General features: G+C 40.3%; 2 protein-coding genes across 2 annotated transcripts; both read left to right on the top strand.

Annotated features, from left to right (window-relative positions):
- Positions 1 to 634: 634 nt before the first annotated feature.
- Positions 635 to 1,877, top strand: LOC139613014 (cortexin domain-containing 1 protein). Its single transcript, XM_071469261.1, has one exon. It carries the CDS (start codon positions 1,085 to 1,087, stop codon positions 1,268 to 1,270), a length of 186 nt encoding a protein of 61 aa, XP_071325362.1. The 5' UTR covers positions 635 to 1,084; the 3' UTR covers positions 1,271 to 1,877.
- Positions 1,878 to 2,602: 725 nt separating this feature from the next.
- On the top strand, positions 2,603 to 16,496 carry setdb1b (SET domain bifurcated histone lysine methyltransferase 1b). Its single transcript, XM_071469930.1, has 25 exons — positions 2,603 to 2,688; positions 4,442 to 4,645; positions 5,918 to 6,084; positions 6,193 to 6,236; positions 7,000 to 7,126; positions 7,227 to 7,397; positions 7,571 to 7,772; positions 8,073 to 8,146; positions 8,291 to 8,481; positions 8,651 to 8,780; positions 9,769 to 9,994; positions 10,651 to 10,764; positions 10,911 to 11,208; positions 11,349 to 11,610; positions 11,820 to 11,910; positions 12,003 to 12,119; positions 12,305 to 12,474; positions 12,575 to 12,799; positions 12,938 to 13,108; positions 13,689 to 13,819; positions 14,047 to 14,066; positions 14,174 to 14,292; positions 14,427 to 14,683; positions 14,774 to 14,862; positions 16,148 to 16,496. Exons 1-25 carry the CDS (start codon positions 2,672 to 2,674, stop codon positions 16,263 to 16,265), a joined length of 3,735 nt encoding a protein of 1,244 aa, XP_071326031.1. The 5' UTR covers positions 2,603 to 2,671; the 3' UTR covers positions 16,266 to 16,496.
- Positions 16,497 to 16,728: the final 232 nt, after the last annotated feature.

Below are 16,728 nucleotides of genomic sequence, written 5' to 3'. Positions count from 1 at the left end.
TATTCACCTCCTTGAAACAGTTTTATGTTCTTAACTGGTGAAGAAACAAAAGCCAGCTTTGCTTAGATTTGCCTGTATCTGTTTTCTTCCCTCTTTCTGTGTATTGGTGAAGAAGAGATCAGTGGGTATGTACTGGGATCAGTTTCCGCCTTCGTCCTCTCTTTTACAGCCTGGGGGTGAAAACGGATGGAATTAATGCTAGTGCTGGTCTAAGATAGGTTTACTGTGTCAGCAGCACATGGCTGGCATCTCGTGCTGTAATTCTTGTTTTGCCAGTGTTACTTAAATACAGACACACTCCTCTCCCAGCTTTTTGTCCAGATCCACTGTTGTTTGCATTGAGTCACTGTGCTCTTGTATGTGTCTCTGTGGTGGCATCAGAATACAAGCAATCTGCATTTTTTTGGTCAGGATCAGTTTCCAACTGCTCTCAAGTGGATTGCCACTAAGGCGTCATATCCTCTTTCTCTTCCTCAACCTTTTCTTTTTCCTTGCATCTTGATCAATCTGTTCTCATATTTTCCGTGACGTTAAGGCCATAAAATAACCAGGGGTGCAGGGGTATGTGTAGGGTTCAGTATACACAGAGCTGCACACCACAGTAGTACAATAAAACTTAAAAAACATGTGTATGGCTGCATCTTTCTGTCATGTTGTCATGTGTCCAAACCTTGTACTGACCAGGGATCCAGTGACTTGTTAAGGTGTCATCTCCTGTAAAGGTCTCATGTCCTGAAGAGACCAGAGAGAAATGCCCGGCCATTCTAATCTCAGGAACGGCCTGATCGTTACCAAACTCCTTTTTAACTATTCATGCAGGACACAGGTGCCAAATGGGGCTCCATGTGTCCACCAATACATCCTATCTTTTGGACGAGGACAGTAGCCTAGGTGTCAATGGTGGAAGAAGAAAAAGATACCAAGACACAGAGGGAGGGATTGTGGAGTAACTGGAGAAGTCCATACAGAGAAATATATACCATTTCAATACTTAATTTTGAAATAATTACAAGAATTTCAGGAACTACTTTGGTGGAAGTCAGCAGATTAGAGATTTTTCTTTGGAGTTTGTGGATTTGTCAACATGGACCCACCAATCCTCCCTGTGGCCAGGCTGGATGTGGATGTGGACCTTGGGTTTGCCCTCTTCTTCTTCTTCCTCCTCTGCTTCTTCTTGTTGGTGACCATCATCCGCTGTGCTCAGACGGTGCTGGACCCTTACAGTGCTATCTCTGTTACTACATACCAGGAGGAGCAAATGGAGGACTAATGGAGACCAGAGGCTTACACACCATCAAAGAAAGGCACGTCATCCTCCAAAAGGAGCAATGCCATCTACTCATACTTCAGAGATGATAAAACAGATTTGCCACAGCCCACTGAATATTTGAGGCTTTTCTAATGACTGAGTCAGCCTGGTAGAGCTGTTTCTGACACTATTGTAATTTTTATAGAGTTTCTACATAACTGACATTTTTTACAAATAGCTGTCAACCACAACATCCAATAACTTCAAATCATGTAAGTATATAATGTACAGTAATAAAGACAATCTTATACAATTGTTGGTTTAGTTTGGTCTGTGCTTATGACTTACATGAGACATCCATGGTTTAGAATTAAAATAAAAAGAGATAGCATGTCAATTGTCATTCAAAACATTTGAAATATGATTAATACATTACGTATAAGATTGTCACTTTCATCATACACATCTCACAATGCAAAATGGTCTAACATTGGCTTCCAATTATATCAGGAAAGATATCTGAGATGGTTATTTCTATTACTTGAGATTCTTTAATCTTAAAACAAAAAGCCAAACTATTGACTAGAACCAAAGACACTGAAAAACCTTGGGTTATTACAGAGATTGAATATGATCAGTGAAAATTTTACACTGGAAGAAAAGCTGCTTGACACAAACAGAGGTAGATGCCCTCCCCTCCATGCTAATAGAGCACAGATGTTTTCAAGTTCTCCATGTTTAAACCAAAACACAAAACAGATGTTCTGTTCTTTTCCCCAGATTTGGTCAGTGTTTTGAAGCATTTGTGGAAACTCTCAGGCAAGTCACTAAGCAAAATCTACAATCTATTGAAGCCAATTACATGAAGTAGTTTTAAATGCCGAGTTGTTTAACCTTTTTAAATGTTTCACTGTCTTTTTTGTTTATTTCAGTGTTACAGTATGGTTTCATAGCCTGCATGAAACACTTTTAGACACTCAAATGAATCTTAAGGTAGTAAATCCAATAGATTGATAACGCATTAGGTGATTATATTTAAAGGGGCCAGTTGGTTAATTATGTCCACACAGTTAATTTTAATGAAGCCATTAAAATACATACAATAAATGCAGTATTGTAGAGTTTGGTTCGGTGGGGCTAAATTGACCATGGAAGTGTTGGTTAAGGATGAGAAATTTGGGCGCCACTGTCCTGGATGTGCTGCAGGTTTTTATTTTTATTTTTTTTATTTTTTTATTATCCTGTATAACCCGGGTGGGCGGTGCTTTATTCATTCACGGCAACTAACAGCGCCGCACAACACCGCCCACTTCGAATAGCCTAGGCTGCAAAGCATGCGCCCCCCCCCCCGCCCCCCCCGCCCCCCCATTGTAGCTAGTCGGTAGCATTAGCTAGCTAGCTTTATATTTGTGAGCGGACAGGATGGAAAGCAGTGAGGGGTGAGTGACGATTGCCGTTGCTAAATAAAGTTTTATTTGTGCCGTCTCATGTGTCTTTGAGAGAAACACCAGAGCACACAAGGTTGTTTGTTTTCCAGAGACTTGCATCAGTCAGTCAGCGGTAGAGACATTTTCCAATGCTAATGCTAGGCTAACATGGTAGCCTGCTTTCTCGTGTATGAAGCCCCAGTTTGTTATGTTTTAGCTCCCCTGTTTGTCCAGACTGTGTCTCAGTAAAGTGCCAATGAAGCTGTGGTGGATTGTGTTATAAATTACTCTGTTAGCCGAGAGGTTAACAAGGGATTAACGGAATTTTGGCTTTAAAGTTGTCCCTTGTTGTGCTAACCAGTACCAGGCTACTCTCTAATGTATAATCTACAGTTGCATTACAGTTAATTGGACCGGCTAATGGTTGGTATAGTTAGTAATATGTACTAAGTTAGCAATATTTATAATAGTCCACCCCTGTGTCAGCGCTTTCCAGAGTGCAAGGTCTCAACCTGCAGCCCAGCATCATAATAGATGATCCCACAAGCTTGCATTGCACACATTCATTGATTGAAATGCAGAAGTGTTTCCACCACAGAGGACCATATATTTTATCATCACAGAAATACGGTGGACCCAGTAAACCTGCACTGTTGGATCATGTTGACACATGATCAGACATGTACTCATGTTGTTTATGTTTGTAGATGATGTTGATATGACAGATATTAGTATGCATTTTTATGGGTTTTGCAGACATGTAAATGAAAAACAGGTCAGCCCTAATCATTTGAGACTCATCATATATAACCACTGATTGTTTAGCGACTTGAATTATTATCATAGTCATAAGGACAGTTTCCTATACAGATATTCAGTCAATTGTCAGTTTATTAGGTACACCTAACTAAAACGAATTCAGTGTAATACGGCAGTATTATAAGGTTTTGTTTTTGATGAAATTGTTTTACAGAGGTGTAGATACAACTGTGTGGTCATTTTGGGGGGTGTTGTTTTTGGTGCTGTTGAACTGTATTGTGTTATAACGAGAGTGTTTTTTTTGTTTATCCTGCCTTCATTGACATTAAAGATGTGGACCTTCATGAAGTTAGACTATTGCAGACTGCATTAGTTTTAACTAGGTGCACCAAATAAACTGACACCTGAGTATATATCACAATCTGGCAAATATATTTTAGAATTTATACAGTGTGAAATAATCAATTGTGTTTCTATGTTGTGCATCCAACCAGAACAAATTCTTTGAATGTGTATAAGAAGAAAACTTCAATAATGGATGTTGTTAGTTTTTAGTTATTGATTTTCTCAGTGTTATTAATTTGGATGACAGAATTGTACCAAGCCATAACATGATTCGATGATAAAGAAAAAATGGATTTGCCAGCAGTTTTTTTTTTCAAATGAAATGACTGGGTGATTTGTGAAAAAGAGGAAGGAGGACCAAATTTTTTCAATCGGCAAATGTTCTGTGTGAATGTTTGCTTATTTCTCTGCTTATATACATACAGTATGTGGCCAACACTTATTTCTTAAAGATATTTCATTTACCACAACATGAGATAGGGAAAAAACAAGTGAATATCCACATTTAAGAATCTATAACCAGCAAATGTTTGCTGATTTTATTCAATACATCCCCTAAACCTTTGCTTAAGTTCAGATACAACATCCTTGTCTGTCAAGATTTATTTGTAGATACTTGAAATGATGTTTACATGTCCTGTTTCTGTCTGTCTCTCGTCAGGATGGAGGTGGAGGGCTGGGACGCAGGTCTGGAGGAAGAACTGGGCGTTTCTTTGGATGAGCTGAAGAAGTGGATTGAAGAAGCTGTGGAGAAGAGCGAGATTGTGCAAAAGAAAAAGGCTCAGCTGACAGAGCTCAAAGAATGGGTGGAGCAGAAAGAGAAGGATGAGGCAGTGACGGAGATGCTTCTTAATGATGCCAACCAGTGAGTAGGAATTAACCTGTTTATTTTGTTAATTAAATTAAGTGTGTTTTTAGTCCTTAAACTGTGTTTATATACCATATTTTCCGGACTATAAGGCGCACTTAAAAGCCTTTAATTTTCTCAAAAAACGACAGTCCGCCTTATAATCCGGAGCGCCTTATATATGGATTAATTCTGGTTGTGCTTACTGACCTCGAAGCTATTTTGTGTGGTACACGGTGCTCTGTCAAAATGTTTTAGTACGACTTTGGTAAACTACAAAGCTGCACCGCTTGTAGCATTACGGCTATCATAGTCAGGAGCGTACTACACACTGTTCTTCACCATAATATTACAAGGTGTGTGTATAAGGACCCCAAAATGGCACCTGTCAAGAGACACGCTTACGACGCGAACTTCAAACTCAAGGCTATCAGTCACGCAGTAGAACATGGGAATAGAGCAGCTGCGAGAGAATTCAACATTAATGAATCAATGGTACGGAATTGGAGGAAACAAGAAGATGACCTGCGCCAAGTAAAGAAGACCACACAGAGTTTCCGAGGGAACAACGCTAGATGGCCACAGTTAGAGGACAAAATTGAACAGTGGGTTATTGAACAGAGAGCAGCAGGTAGAAGCGTCTCTACAGTCTCTATTCGAATGAAGGCAACAGCGTTAGCACGGGACATGAATATCAATGACTTTCGTGGCGGTCCTTCTTGGTGCTTTCGTTTTATGAAAAGACGTAATCTCTCCATCCACACACGAACTACCGTCTCACAGCAACTGCCAAAAGATTACGAAGAAAATCTGGACACTTTTCGCGCATACTGCATAAACAAGATCACTGAAAAGAAGATCCAGCCAGAGCACATCACCAACATGGACGAGGCTCCCCTCACCTTTGATATCCCTGTGAACCACACTGTGGAGAAAACAGGGACCAGAACGGTGTCTATACGCACCACAGGGAACGAGAAGTCATCCTTCACTGTAGTTCTCGGTTGCCAGGCTAATGGCCAGAAACTTAGGTAGGTCTACAACCCAATTGAAAACCTACAACTTTTCTTTATGTGAGTGTTTATTATGTATTGATTGATTTATATATCTTATTGGTTCTTAGCATGGGAACTGTGCAGTTAATTGTGCTGCATTTTTGTAAATATGCCATTCATTGAATCATTAAGGTAGAATGAGGTAATAAGGGGATCTCTATTGTTAAGATACGTGGATCCCTAGTTGTACAGTTGATGTTAAAGGCTGACATTTTTCTGCCCCACTCTTCCTCAGGTCCATATTGGAGTGTGAAAAGCTGGTAAAGGCAACCTACCAAAAGAATGGCCTTGTTTACCGGGAGAGCAGCTCAGAGGATGAGGGCAGCGGAGGAGGGGTGTTGTCCTCAGAGGTTATTGAAATAGAAGATGACGATGATGATGATGTCATTGCTGTTGGCTGTTGTAAGTCATGTATTTTTCATATTAGAACATTTATCATTCACTGCTACTATAAAATGGCAGGAGGAAATGAGGTAATCAGTTTCTCTTCTGTACTTCACAATGTTTCAGTGGTTCCTCCAAAGAAGCCTGCCACTACTAGCAAAGATCCAGTGGTGAGCACCAGCAACTTTATCATAATGACCTGTAGTTCCTTTTCCTCTTTCATTTTGATGCCTTTGATGTCTTTATTGTTGTTGTGTTTCTCTTGGCTACTTTAAATCTTGATTGTCAACTTTTTTATATTATCTGAAATAGTAAACAAATACTGTAGATTGTCTGGGCCAAGCAAAAAAATATTTACCAACAAATGAATGAATCATATACCAAACTTTTGTTGAAACTTGACCTGTGAGGAGTGACGCTATCATGTGACACAAGGAAATACAAGTACATGTTGTGTCCTGATGTTAACCTTTAAACAAAATAGTACAGTTTTTAAAAAGTGACAGTGGAGCAATTATGATACGATTCTCAATGTAAAATAAATAAAGAAATAAATGTTAAACTTTTTTTTTTTTAAAAAACAAACAAAAAAAAACAAACAATTTAGGAGTATTGCATTAATGAAAATGTGTGGAATTAATAACTTGTAGATTAATTTTATTTCCCCAAGTTTATTGAGAATATAAAAATACATCAATGACAAAGAATTTCCTGAAATCTTAACGAAATTTATTCAGGATCAGATATTTTGTATGTATGGACAAATCCACGGTCTACTGATTTAGACATGGACAACTGCTTTGTGAGACAGAGTTATGAAATGCTTACTATCAAAACAATGGATATTGTGGGTTTGGCATCACAAAGATAGTGATGAAACACTGCTCACTGTGTGCAGATAATGAGGTATTTCCTGTTTATTTATTTTGCCAGTTAAAAGATGCCTCTGCAGCTCTACAGAAGAGCTCTCAGCAGGTGCAGAAGTTAGTCCAAATGGTCAACAAGCCGTCACCGGGTACTCCATTGCTACGATCTCCAGGACAGCCTTCATCCCAGTCAGGTGAGCACACACAGTCTTTAGGGTTGTCAGATGCATCATACCTGTGTGAAAGTTTTATGCTTTTGATACTAAAAATGTGCGTGGCTTGTCTACCCTCCAGGTATTCAGGGTTCTGTTCCAGCAGTGTTTGTATCACAGATTTCATCTCAGTCCATGGCCCAGCCAAACCCAAATATGGCAGAAGATGAGCTCAGAGTCGGGATGAGCATTTTGGGAAAGAAACGCACCAAGACCTGGCACAGAGGCACCCTCGTTGCTATCAACCCTGTTGGTGTGTGACCGGAACATTGTCGCCTTCTTTTAGGTTCTTTAGGACAACTTTAAAGCAATGTTAAACATTCAAGATACAGCTTGACTATTTTTATTATGATAAACTGCAGTTTATGCTCTAACTTTCCTGTTTTGCTCTGTCATTGAAACTACACATCCTCTCTCCATATTCAGGAAACGGTATATTCAAGTATAAAGTGAAGTTTGATAAAGGAAAAAGTCTGCTGTCTGGAAATCATGTGGCTTTCGACTATAACCCCACCCTGGAGAGTCTCTATGTTGGAGCCCGTGTAGTGGCCAAGTACAAGGACGGAAACCTGGTGTGGCTCTATGCTGGAATAGTAGCAGAGATGCCCAACAACAAAAACCGCATGAGGTGTGTGGACAAAGCTGAACAATGGGAAAGTAAGGGTGGGGGTTCCAAATATCAATACTAGATTGTAAAAAAAAAAATCTGAGACCGTCATTTATTTATTAAAGGGATGCATTCCACAAACATTTTGATCCTTCAAATTTTGTTATTAAAGAATTATGTTTACACTTAAAAATACACCCATTCATGCTCACAAGTGGACAAACTATGCAATTCAAGTATACAGTATTTGCAAATACGAAGATAACCTTGACAAGCTAATTGGTCTGGCTCTATTTGATATCTTTGTTGTATGTGTTTTAGGTTTCTGATATTTTTTGATGATGGCTATGCTTCGTATGTGACACTTCCTGAGCTCTATCCTGTTTGCCGACCATGTAAGTACTCAGTTCTCTATCCTTTCTTCCCTTTTTGTAATCTGTAAACCTTAGTGTATTCTACTTTGAAGAAATCTTACATAAAAAGTGGCAATTTGTGGTAAACAGATAAATAAAATAATGAGATAATTCTTGTTTTCACAGTAAAGCGTACTTGGGAAGACATAGAGGATGGATCGTGTCGAGACTTCATCGAGGAGTACATCACCGCATATCCCAGCAGGCCTATGGTGCTCCTAAAGGTCGGCCAGATAATCAAGACAGAGTGGGAGGGAACCTGGTGGAAGAGCAAAGTGGAGGAGGTGGATGGCAGCTTGGTCAAGATCCTCTTCTTGGTATGTCTGCATCAGGATTTGAGAAAAATGAAAAGAAATGCACACATTGACCTGGCTAGACAGCTGTAACAAACAATGTGCTATCAATTTTTGAAAAGGGGAATGGATAATAGTTTACTTAAGATTACATCAGTTGACAGAGAATAAACTTCATGTGTCGTTTGAGCAGGATGATAAGAGAAGTGAATGGATCTATAGAGGCTCCACCAGGTTGGAGCCAATGTTCAACCTTAAGATGACCACAGCCAACACTCAGGAGAAGAAGCTGGCTGGCCAGCAGAGGACACGTCCTAATATGGGTAACATACTAATTGTACTATTGTACTAATTGTTAGGGGTCGACCGACATGGTTTTTCAGGGCCCATTCTGATACCGATTATTAGTAATCAAAGAGACCAATAACCGATATTTGCAGTGCAGACGGACTGCTAGATAAGGCCTCTCACTGTGGCGTTGGGGTGTTTCATTGATTTTGTCCACCCAATTTATATCAGTGAAGCTTGGCAAAATAAACACAAAAAACACAAACTCTGTATAATGCAATACAGCTCAACAGCACCACACATTTCATCGTCCAAAATAATCATACAGTTGGATCCACAACTGTCTAAAACAGTTTTATTACAAACTAAACATTATAACCTTCATGAAGGAGGATTTATTGTAAGGCTGTATTAGACTAAAGTCTAACAGTTAGGCAGATTTTCATAGTAAAAACTGCCAACGTCGTGTATATCAGTAATTAGCAGTTGTATGCACAGGCTGCTAAGTGGCTGACTGGAATTAATTGGTAGCTTTCAGTGCTGTCCTCATCTGGGAACGGATACACCTGGTAGCCTAAAGATGATCTTTAATAGTTTTATTACATATTATTATTATCACAATATAAGATGTTTTACCCCTTCCCATCTCCTTTTAAAAATATAACACAATAACACATTTACTCACAAGTACATTTTATCGCGTTTATTGCTGCTCTACCATCTGTGCGTTTAAACTTACACTAGCTCCACTCTAGCACTCCCAGCTCTCTGCTCCTTTTAGCGACTTTCACTAATTCAGCAGTTGTTAATCAGCCAGGCTGATAATCGGTCCATCTCTACTATTTGTTTTAACTTCTGCACAGTTAATTTGTGCAAAAAAAAACAAGCACAAATTTGAGCCGCTATGATTTGGTGTTGTAAAAGAAAATATGAACCTCTAAAAAAACTGTTTTTAGAGGTCTTTTATTAATACAACACTTTTTGTGTGCAATTTTCTCTTCATTTCTTACTGTTCATTTCTAGGGGCGTTGAGGAGTAAAGGCCCAGTGGTTCAGTACACCAGTGATGGACACGTTGGCGCTTCTCCTGTCAAAACGCCGCAGGCCACACTGAGCCAGCCTTCACAGCCACTACAACATCAACAACTTCAACAGCGTCCACAACCCCCACAGCCCCAACAAACACAACAAACCCAACAAACCCCTCAGCCTGCACATCCTGCACATCCTGCACAGCCTCCACGTGTCGAGTGAGTGGTGCTTACTGAACCTCTGACACTGCATTTGACACTTTGTTTCAAGGTGTAAACTTAGCAAAAAAATAAAAAAGCTGACACTGAGGAAGAATTTATGTTTTGATGAAATAATCTCTGGCTAAGGACTTCCTTCTCAAAGTAAGGCTTAGTTAAATCTTCATCCTTGGTTTCATAGAATATCTAGACAGTGACCAGAACACCAAGAAAGAAAATTCCTTCATTCATTTGAGATTCTGTACTGACACAGCTGTGACATAGCTTTTGGCACTTCCAGCAACTAACCAAACACTGACATATATCACCTTATAAAGTTGTGGCAAACTTGTTAGAGATATTTGTATTCATTTGGAGTCATGGTCTCTTAGATATATTCACACTCTCTTAGCTCCACCAAATCCTGATGGAAATTGAAAACCATGAGGTTAAAAACCATGAGCTTATTCAAACAGGCTTCGTAGAGCTGAGGGGAAAAACATGGTCTTAAGTCTCAGTGGGCTTAAGCAACAACGTTCTTATTACATGTTACTTTTATGCTCTCTTAATGAAAAGATATTGATTAGTGCAGCTGTGAACCAAGGCCATTTGAGAGGATGTAAATGGAGACATCAGATATTGACTGAGTGTCTGTTTCTCTCCTTGCTCTCTTCAAGCAATAAACATCAGATGGCAAAGAAGAGTACTTCTCCATTTGTCCCTGGCGTTGGAGGCACACATGCCTCTAAAGTCATGCAGTCTCTGTCCTCCAGTCCCAGCAACCCGCCGAGGTGAGTTCACCTTATTGTATGACCTAATAACCTGCTGCTTATAACACAAAAAACTCATCTGAGACATTTGATATTTTTAAATGTAACTGGTCTTTCTCACTGTCTCTCTCTCTATTTGTCTTCTGTTTGTCCATCCATCATGTAAGATTGTTGACTGCCCCAAATACTCCTGTGCCCAATTTCACACAACCGTATCAAAGACAGCTACCAACCCTGGCTCCTGCCCCCCCTTCTGTGGCCCATGCAATGGCCACCATCCCACATCAGCCCTCCTATCGTGCCCCAACAGACCGCATCTTCTACCTGACTCACTCATGTCAGGCTGCCTGTCTGAATCGCGTCCGACCTGCAAAACCAGACATGCACAGAGGAAAAAACCCCCTCCTCACACCGTTACTGTATGATTTTAGACGCATGACGGGACGACGCAAAGTCAACCGCAAGGTAAACACGAACAGCAACATGACTGTGGACACTAAAACACATCAATGTATTTTTTAAATATACATTTCCCTTACTATTCTGGCACTATAAACTGAAAACTAAATTGTACAACTCTTGTCTTTTACCTGTCCACATCTCAGATGTCCTTCCATGTGATTTACAAGGCTCCATGTGGACTCTGTCTGCGTAACATGGCAGAGATCCAGAACTACCTCTTCCAGACCCGCTGTGACTTCATATTCTTAGAGATGTTCTGTCTAGACCCCTATGTACTCGTGGACCGGCCCTTCCAGCCACAGAGGCCGTTCTATTACATTCCAGACATCACTGGTGGAAAGGAGGACATCCCACTTTCCTGCGTCAATGAAATTGATTCCACACCCCCTCCTAAAGTAGACTACAGTAAGGATAACATTGAAATGATGATAAAGGATATATTCATTTGGGCTTGTGCCAGGATTAGACTACCTGATTTTTTTTGTCTTTCCAACTTTTTGTACAATAAATTATAAATAAAATGTAAGTAAATCACAAATAATTACCTCCCCATGCAGCTGCTAACTGCCAAATGACCCAGAGAGGCTTATCTAGTTCTGTCCCCTCTATTCAAGGTAAAGAGCGTATTCCTGAAGATGGAGTATTCATCAACACCAGTGCAGACTTCCTGGTTGGGTGTGATTGCACTGACGGCTGTCGAGACAAGTTAGTGAAGCTGCGCATCCACACCTTATAATTTTTTCAGACTTCTCCCATTGATGATATTTTGAAGTTGTATCTTTGTGTCTTAATTACAGGTCCAAATGCTCTTGCCACCAGCTAACTCTTCAGGCTACAGGTTGTACACCAGGGGGGCAGATCAACCCAAACGCTGGATATTTGTACAAACGATTAGAGGAGTGCCTTCCCACAGGGTCAGACATTCAGTACACACACACACACACACATGAACCAAAGCACTGCCCACTTGTGGTGCACTCTACAGAAAGACTAACTCACTCTCACCCCTCTTAACCTCATAAGAAGATAATTACTGTTGAATGTAACAGCTAATTTGGTTTTCTTGTCTCAGAGGTCATTATCTCTTCTTCTCTCTCAGGATCTACGAGTGCAATAAGCGGTGTAAATGTTCTGCTCAGATGTGCACCAACCGGCTTGTTCAGCATGGCCTGCAGGTGCGTCTCCAGCTCTTCAAGACCCAGAACAAAGGCTGGGGCATCCGCTGTCTGGATGACGTGGCGAAGGGCTCGTTTGTCTGCATCTATGCGGGTGAGGAAAGGGAAAGGAATTGTTCTGTGTGGCTTCACAGCTGATGAACTGATTACAAAGTGACTGATTCTTCTCTCCCTTTTTTCCTTCACTTTACCAGGTAAAATCTTGACGGACGACTTTGCAGACAAAGAGGGTCTAGAAATGGGTGACGAGTATTTTGCTAATCTAGATCATATAGAGAGTGTGGAGAACTTCAAGGAGGGCTATGAAAGCGAGGCTCACTGTTCGGACAGTGAGGGAAGTGGTGTGGACGTTTCCAGGATAAAAATCCAACCGTCTGCTTTAGTATCATCAAACCCTGCAGGGCGATCAGCCAGGAAAGGTGAGTCCAAATCCAAAAGTTAGAGATCTTTAGTAGACCTGGTTCAGATTCTCAGCTTTATTTGTTTTCTTGACTCTAGCAGACATTTTATCTTCCCCCTTCTCCACATGATTTTTCACCTTGGTTTTTCTGTCACAGCCCAAAGCTCAAGTTCGTCAGACGACAGCAATGATGAAGATGACAAAGACTCGAAGAGTGAAGATGAAAGCGACAGTTCAGATGACACGTTTGTTAAGGACAACTACTACAGCTCCAGCTCTGTGTGGAGGAGTTACACCACACGTGGTCAGGTCAAGGGCAACAAGGAAGGTGAGCTGGTTGCATCTTTATCTTTAAGTCAGAGGGGGACAGTGTCAGTGTTCAACTATTTTTATTTAAAGGAGTCTAAAAATAGGATCTAATGTGTCCATAAAAGATTATATGTGGTTAAAGGTGTGTTGGATACAGATTAATGTTTGATTAACTCTAGCAAGCTTTTTCCATCATCTGACTAAACCCCAGCACTATTGGGTCTGTTGCTTTAACTCACAGCGTGCACTGCTGGAGTAACATTTGACTTTAGGTAAGACAAAATGAGCAACTATAAAATATTATTTTAGATTGTGGAGCTCTGATTGCCATTTTTTAAAATGTTTTTGAATTAACCATCTAATTGGATGAATCATCATTTTTTTGATGACTTAATAAAAATAAAGACATGAAAAAATTATGTTTAATACCTTAACATTTAAGTGTGCCATTCTCAGGCAAACATGTCCAGTTATGGAGCAAATCTTCCCCAGCATCCTTTAAACATTACTCCATGCACATTCATTTTCTATATCCAAATGTAGATTTGGAAGGTATCTGTTTTGTCCTCTCACACTCACCTCTCTCCTCCGTGCCCCAGGGAGTCAAGACAGTAAAGATGGACTCAGTGTGTCAGCCAGGGGCACTGATGACGAGAAGCCACCGTCCATGCCAGAAGAGACGGGGAAAAGCAAAGTAGCGTCCTGGCTAACAAGCCAGGGGCTGAAAAAGGTGAATAAAGAGAAGGAAGAATAATGTTTCATGGAACTGATCTCTGTGTTCACAGCCTTTTTAAAATAAATGCAGTGTCTCACACAGAAATAGAAATGATAGTCCTCTTGCTCATCATAACTCTAATCTTAGGTATGTGATCTTTTGGAAGACGAGTAATGGTAGAAGGTGGTTTTGTAGTATGATTATATTGAATCATAATAACTTTTTTCTGTTTTCCATCACAGGAATCCGGAGATAGCAAGAGGTGTGTTGGATTTGGTCTTGAAAAATGTATTTTATTTTACAATAATTCTGCAGCTGAGTGATCAGTAATATCAGCTAAGGATCTTGCTTATTTTGTGTTTCTTGCAGTCAAGTGAAGCTAGAAACAGGGAAGAAGCAGGATGTGATGACTCTCTCTGACAGTGATGATGTTCAGACCATCAGCTCTGGATCTGAAGACAACAAGGAGAGAGAAAAAGTCACCCCAGGTAAATAGAAGAGAATGGACAAATGTGACAGTTGTTGAATTTGCACTACATTCATGAAGGCCACATGGTTTTGCCTGTTTTAACTTTTATTTTATTTTTTCCCCCTTTTTCATGTTGTTGCTGTTCTGGCTCAGGTGTGACTAAGAAGCAGGTAGCAGTTAAATCTACACGTGGTATTGCCCTGAAGACCAGCCATGGTCTGATGGTAAAAACAGGTGCACCTGGAGGTGGGGGAGGGCCGGGGGGTCAGGGAGGAAAAACAGGGCAGCAGGGTCAGACTGGAGGAGGCGCGGACAACACTCCCAAAAACACCCGCCAGTTCTTCGACGGTGAAGAGTCATGTTACATCATTGATGCCAAGTTAGAAGGAAATCTTGGGCGTTACCTTAATGTAAGGATCTTTTGCAGTAAAAATATTTGACGCTTTTAAATTATCGTCCTATGTGTTCTTCTCACACGTTATCTCTTCTCTGTATTACAGCACAGCTGTAGCCCTAACCTTTTTGTCCAGAATGTGTTTGTCGACACACATGATTTGCGATTCCCCTGGGTAGCATTCTTTGCCAGCAAGTAAGTTTTGAAACTAATTTTGAGTTTGCCACAGATTCTTTGATGTCATCTTATGTGTTTTTGATAATCTCAGCAGCTGCAGGAGGCTTCACGGGGGGGTTTAGATCATAAATAACAATAATGCTACAGCCTGCATTTGTATGTGTGTGCTGTTTCAGGTTGCTGTGAAAAATTAACAAATGTTCCAGGAGGGCAGATTTAAGTTAAAGATCCATGAGTTCAAAGGATTTACAAATGCCAAAACACTGCACAGCAATTTTTACTACTCTGAGGAGAGATTTTACAGCTCTGGAAATTTATTACGCAGGAATCATTTTATCTTCCATCATGACAATTGTCAGCTTAGCTGAAGAATTTTGTCATACAATTCTTAATCTACCAGGAATGTGTTTTGGCAGAATTGGCACTCATTTGATAGGCCAGGGCAGTATGTTGCCAGGTAACGTTACATTGTATTGTAGTAAAAGTTGAGGCAGGTTCAAGTGTTTTGCCAGCTGATTCTGAGTTGTTCCTTTTTTGTTCATTTGTTTTTTATATTTTGGACATTTAGCCTGTAATAAATAGAATATATTATAGGGTGGACAAGACATGAGGGTAGAGAGATAAGAAATGATTTGCGACAAAGGTCTCCAGCCCGACTTTGGCATCTTAAACCCCTTGGCCATTTAGATGCCCCATTTTTTTACAGGTGCCCTCTGCTCTGCACTGGCAACCCCGCTGTCCATTTACCAGCCCTGTTAAAAAGAATTAGAGAGCTGCATTATTTTTTTGGTTTTGTAATGCTGTTGTCTGAACATGACCTGAGGGGGGCACTACTGTGTCATGTTGAGATTGGGCTGAGATTGGGGTTGTGGCTATACTAAATCCTCTACATTTTTATTGTAAACTCCTCTATTGCAACCCCATCAGTTGAGGTGTAATGGAAATGGAAAAGCATCTCATTTACCCATTGACACTCCCCAATGGCATCAAGCAACAATGCATCAATGCAAATCACTGGCCTAACCGGCAACTTGGTTTAGTGTGGACAGGAGGAGTAAGGGAATCTACAGACAAAGAGCCATTTGCTGGTTTACAAAACATCTATTGAACACTGATAGAAGATTTCCACTCACACCACTGTATTTATAGCTAATGCAATAACTTTTTTTTGTGCAGTAGTAGATCCAGCTCTCCATGAGAAGGTGGTTATTAATGTGCTTATCAATGCACTCTGTTGGCTCACTGTCTATATAGTGTTTAACTCTTGTCCTGCACTGACTTGCCTGCTTGCATCCTCGTGTAGGCGGATCCGGGCCGGCACAGAGCTGACCTGGGACTACAACTACGAGGTGGGCAGCGTGGAGGGTAAAGTGCTGCTCTGCTGCTGTGGATCCACTGAGTGCAGAGGAAGGCTGCTGTGATCTATAGCCAACATGTATTTCACTCCTTCTGCATCTGTAGGAAACTTAGAAAAACCCCTTCAACACTGTAATTTTGTGTTTTGTTTTGTTTTTTTAAGTTGAACTATGATCTATGATTTTATTACAGCTATTTTTTGCCTTTATTTTATATGAATGTGTGTCCAGATTTATCACATTTTACCCCTGACGTGTTTGTTTACCCCAGAATAAAATGTCATTTTGTTCAATGAACCAACGCTTCTGCTCTTTTGTGAAACAGTATAGGCCATACAAAAGATAAGTGGTACATTTCAAGGTGAACCAAATTGAAGAAGATTATAATGAAAACTCAAAAGAAACATTGAAAGTCGAAAAAACAAATTTAGGCAGATGTTACTTTCACAAATGCATCATGCTTCAATTATAAACAATTTTCACTACAGTGTTAATAATGTATATCTAATGCATAATTGTCAGTTTGTAT

This window comes from Trachinotus anak, unplaced genomic scaffold (assembly GCF_046630095.1).
Source record: "Trachinotus anak isolate AG129_WGS33_773 ecotype Australia unplaced genomic scaffold, CSIRO_AGI_Tana_v1 ptg000032l, whole genome shotgun sequence".
Lineage (NCBI taxonomy): Eukaryota > Metazoa > Chordata > Actinopteri > Carangiformes > Carangidae > Trachinotus > Trachinotus anak.
Note: the sequence above shows the minus strand (reverse complement) of the source record. Positions and strands in the feature narration are given on the sequence as shown.

Coding starts and splice junctions, on each gene's coding strand:
- LOC139613014 (XM_071469261.1), top strand. CDS start 1,085: ATGGACCCACCAATCCTCCCTGTGGCCAGGCTGGATGTGGATGTGGAC.
- setdb1b (XM_071469930.1), top strand. Junction 9,995..10,650: donor GCACAGCCTCCACGTGTCGA/GTGAGTGGTGCT, acceptor GCTCTCTTCAAG/CAATAAACATCAGATGGCAA. Junction 11,209..11,348: donor GACGCAAAGTCAACCGCAAG/GTAAACACGAAC, acceptor TCCACATCTCAG/ATGTCCTTCCATGTGATTTA.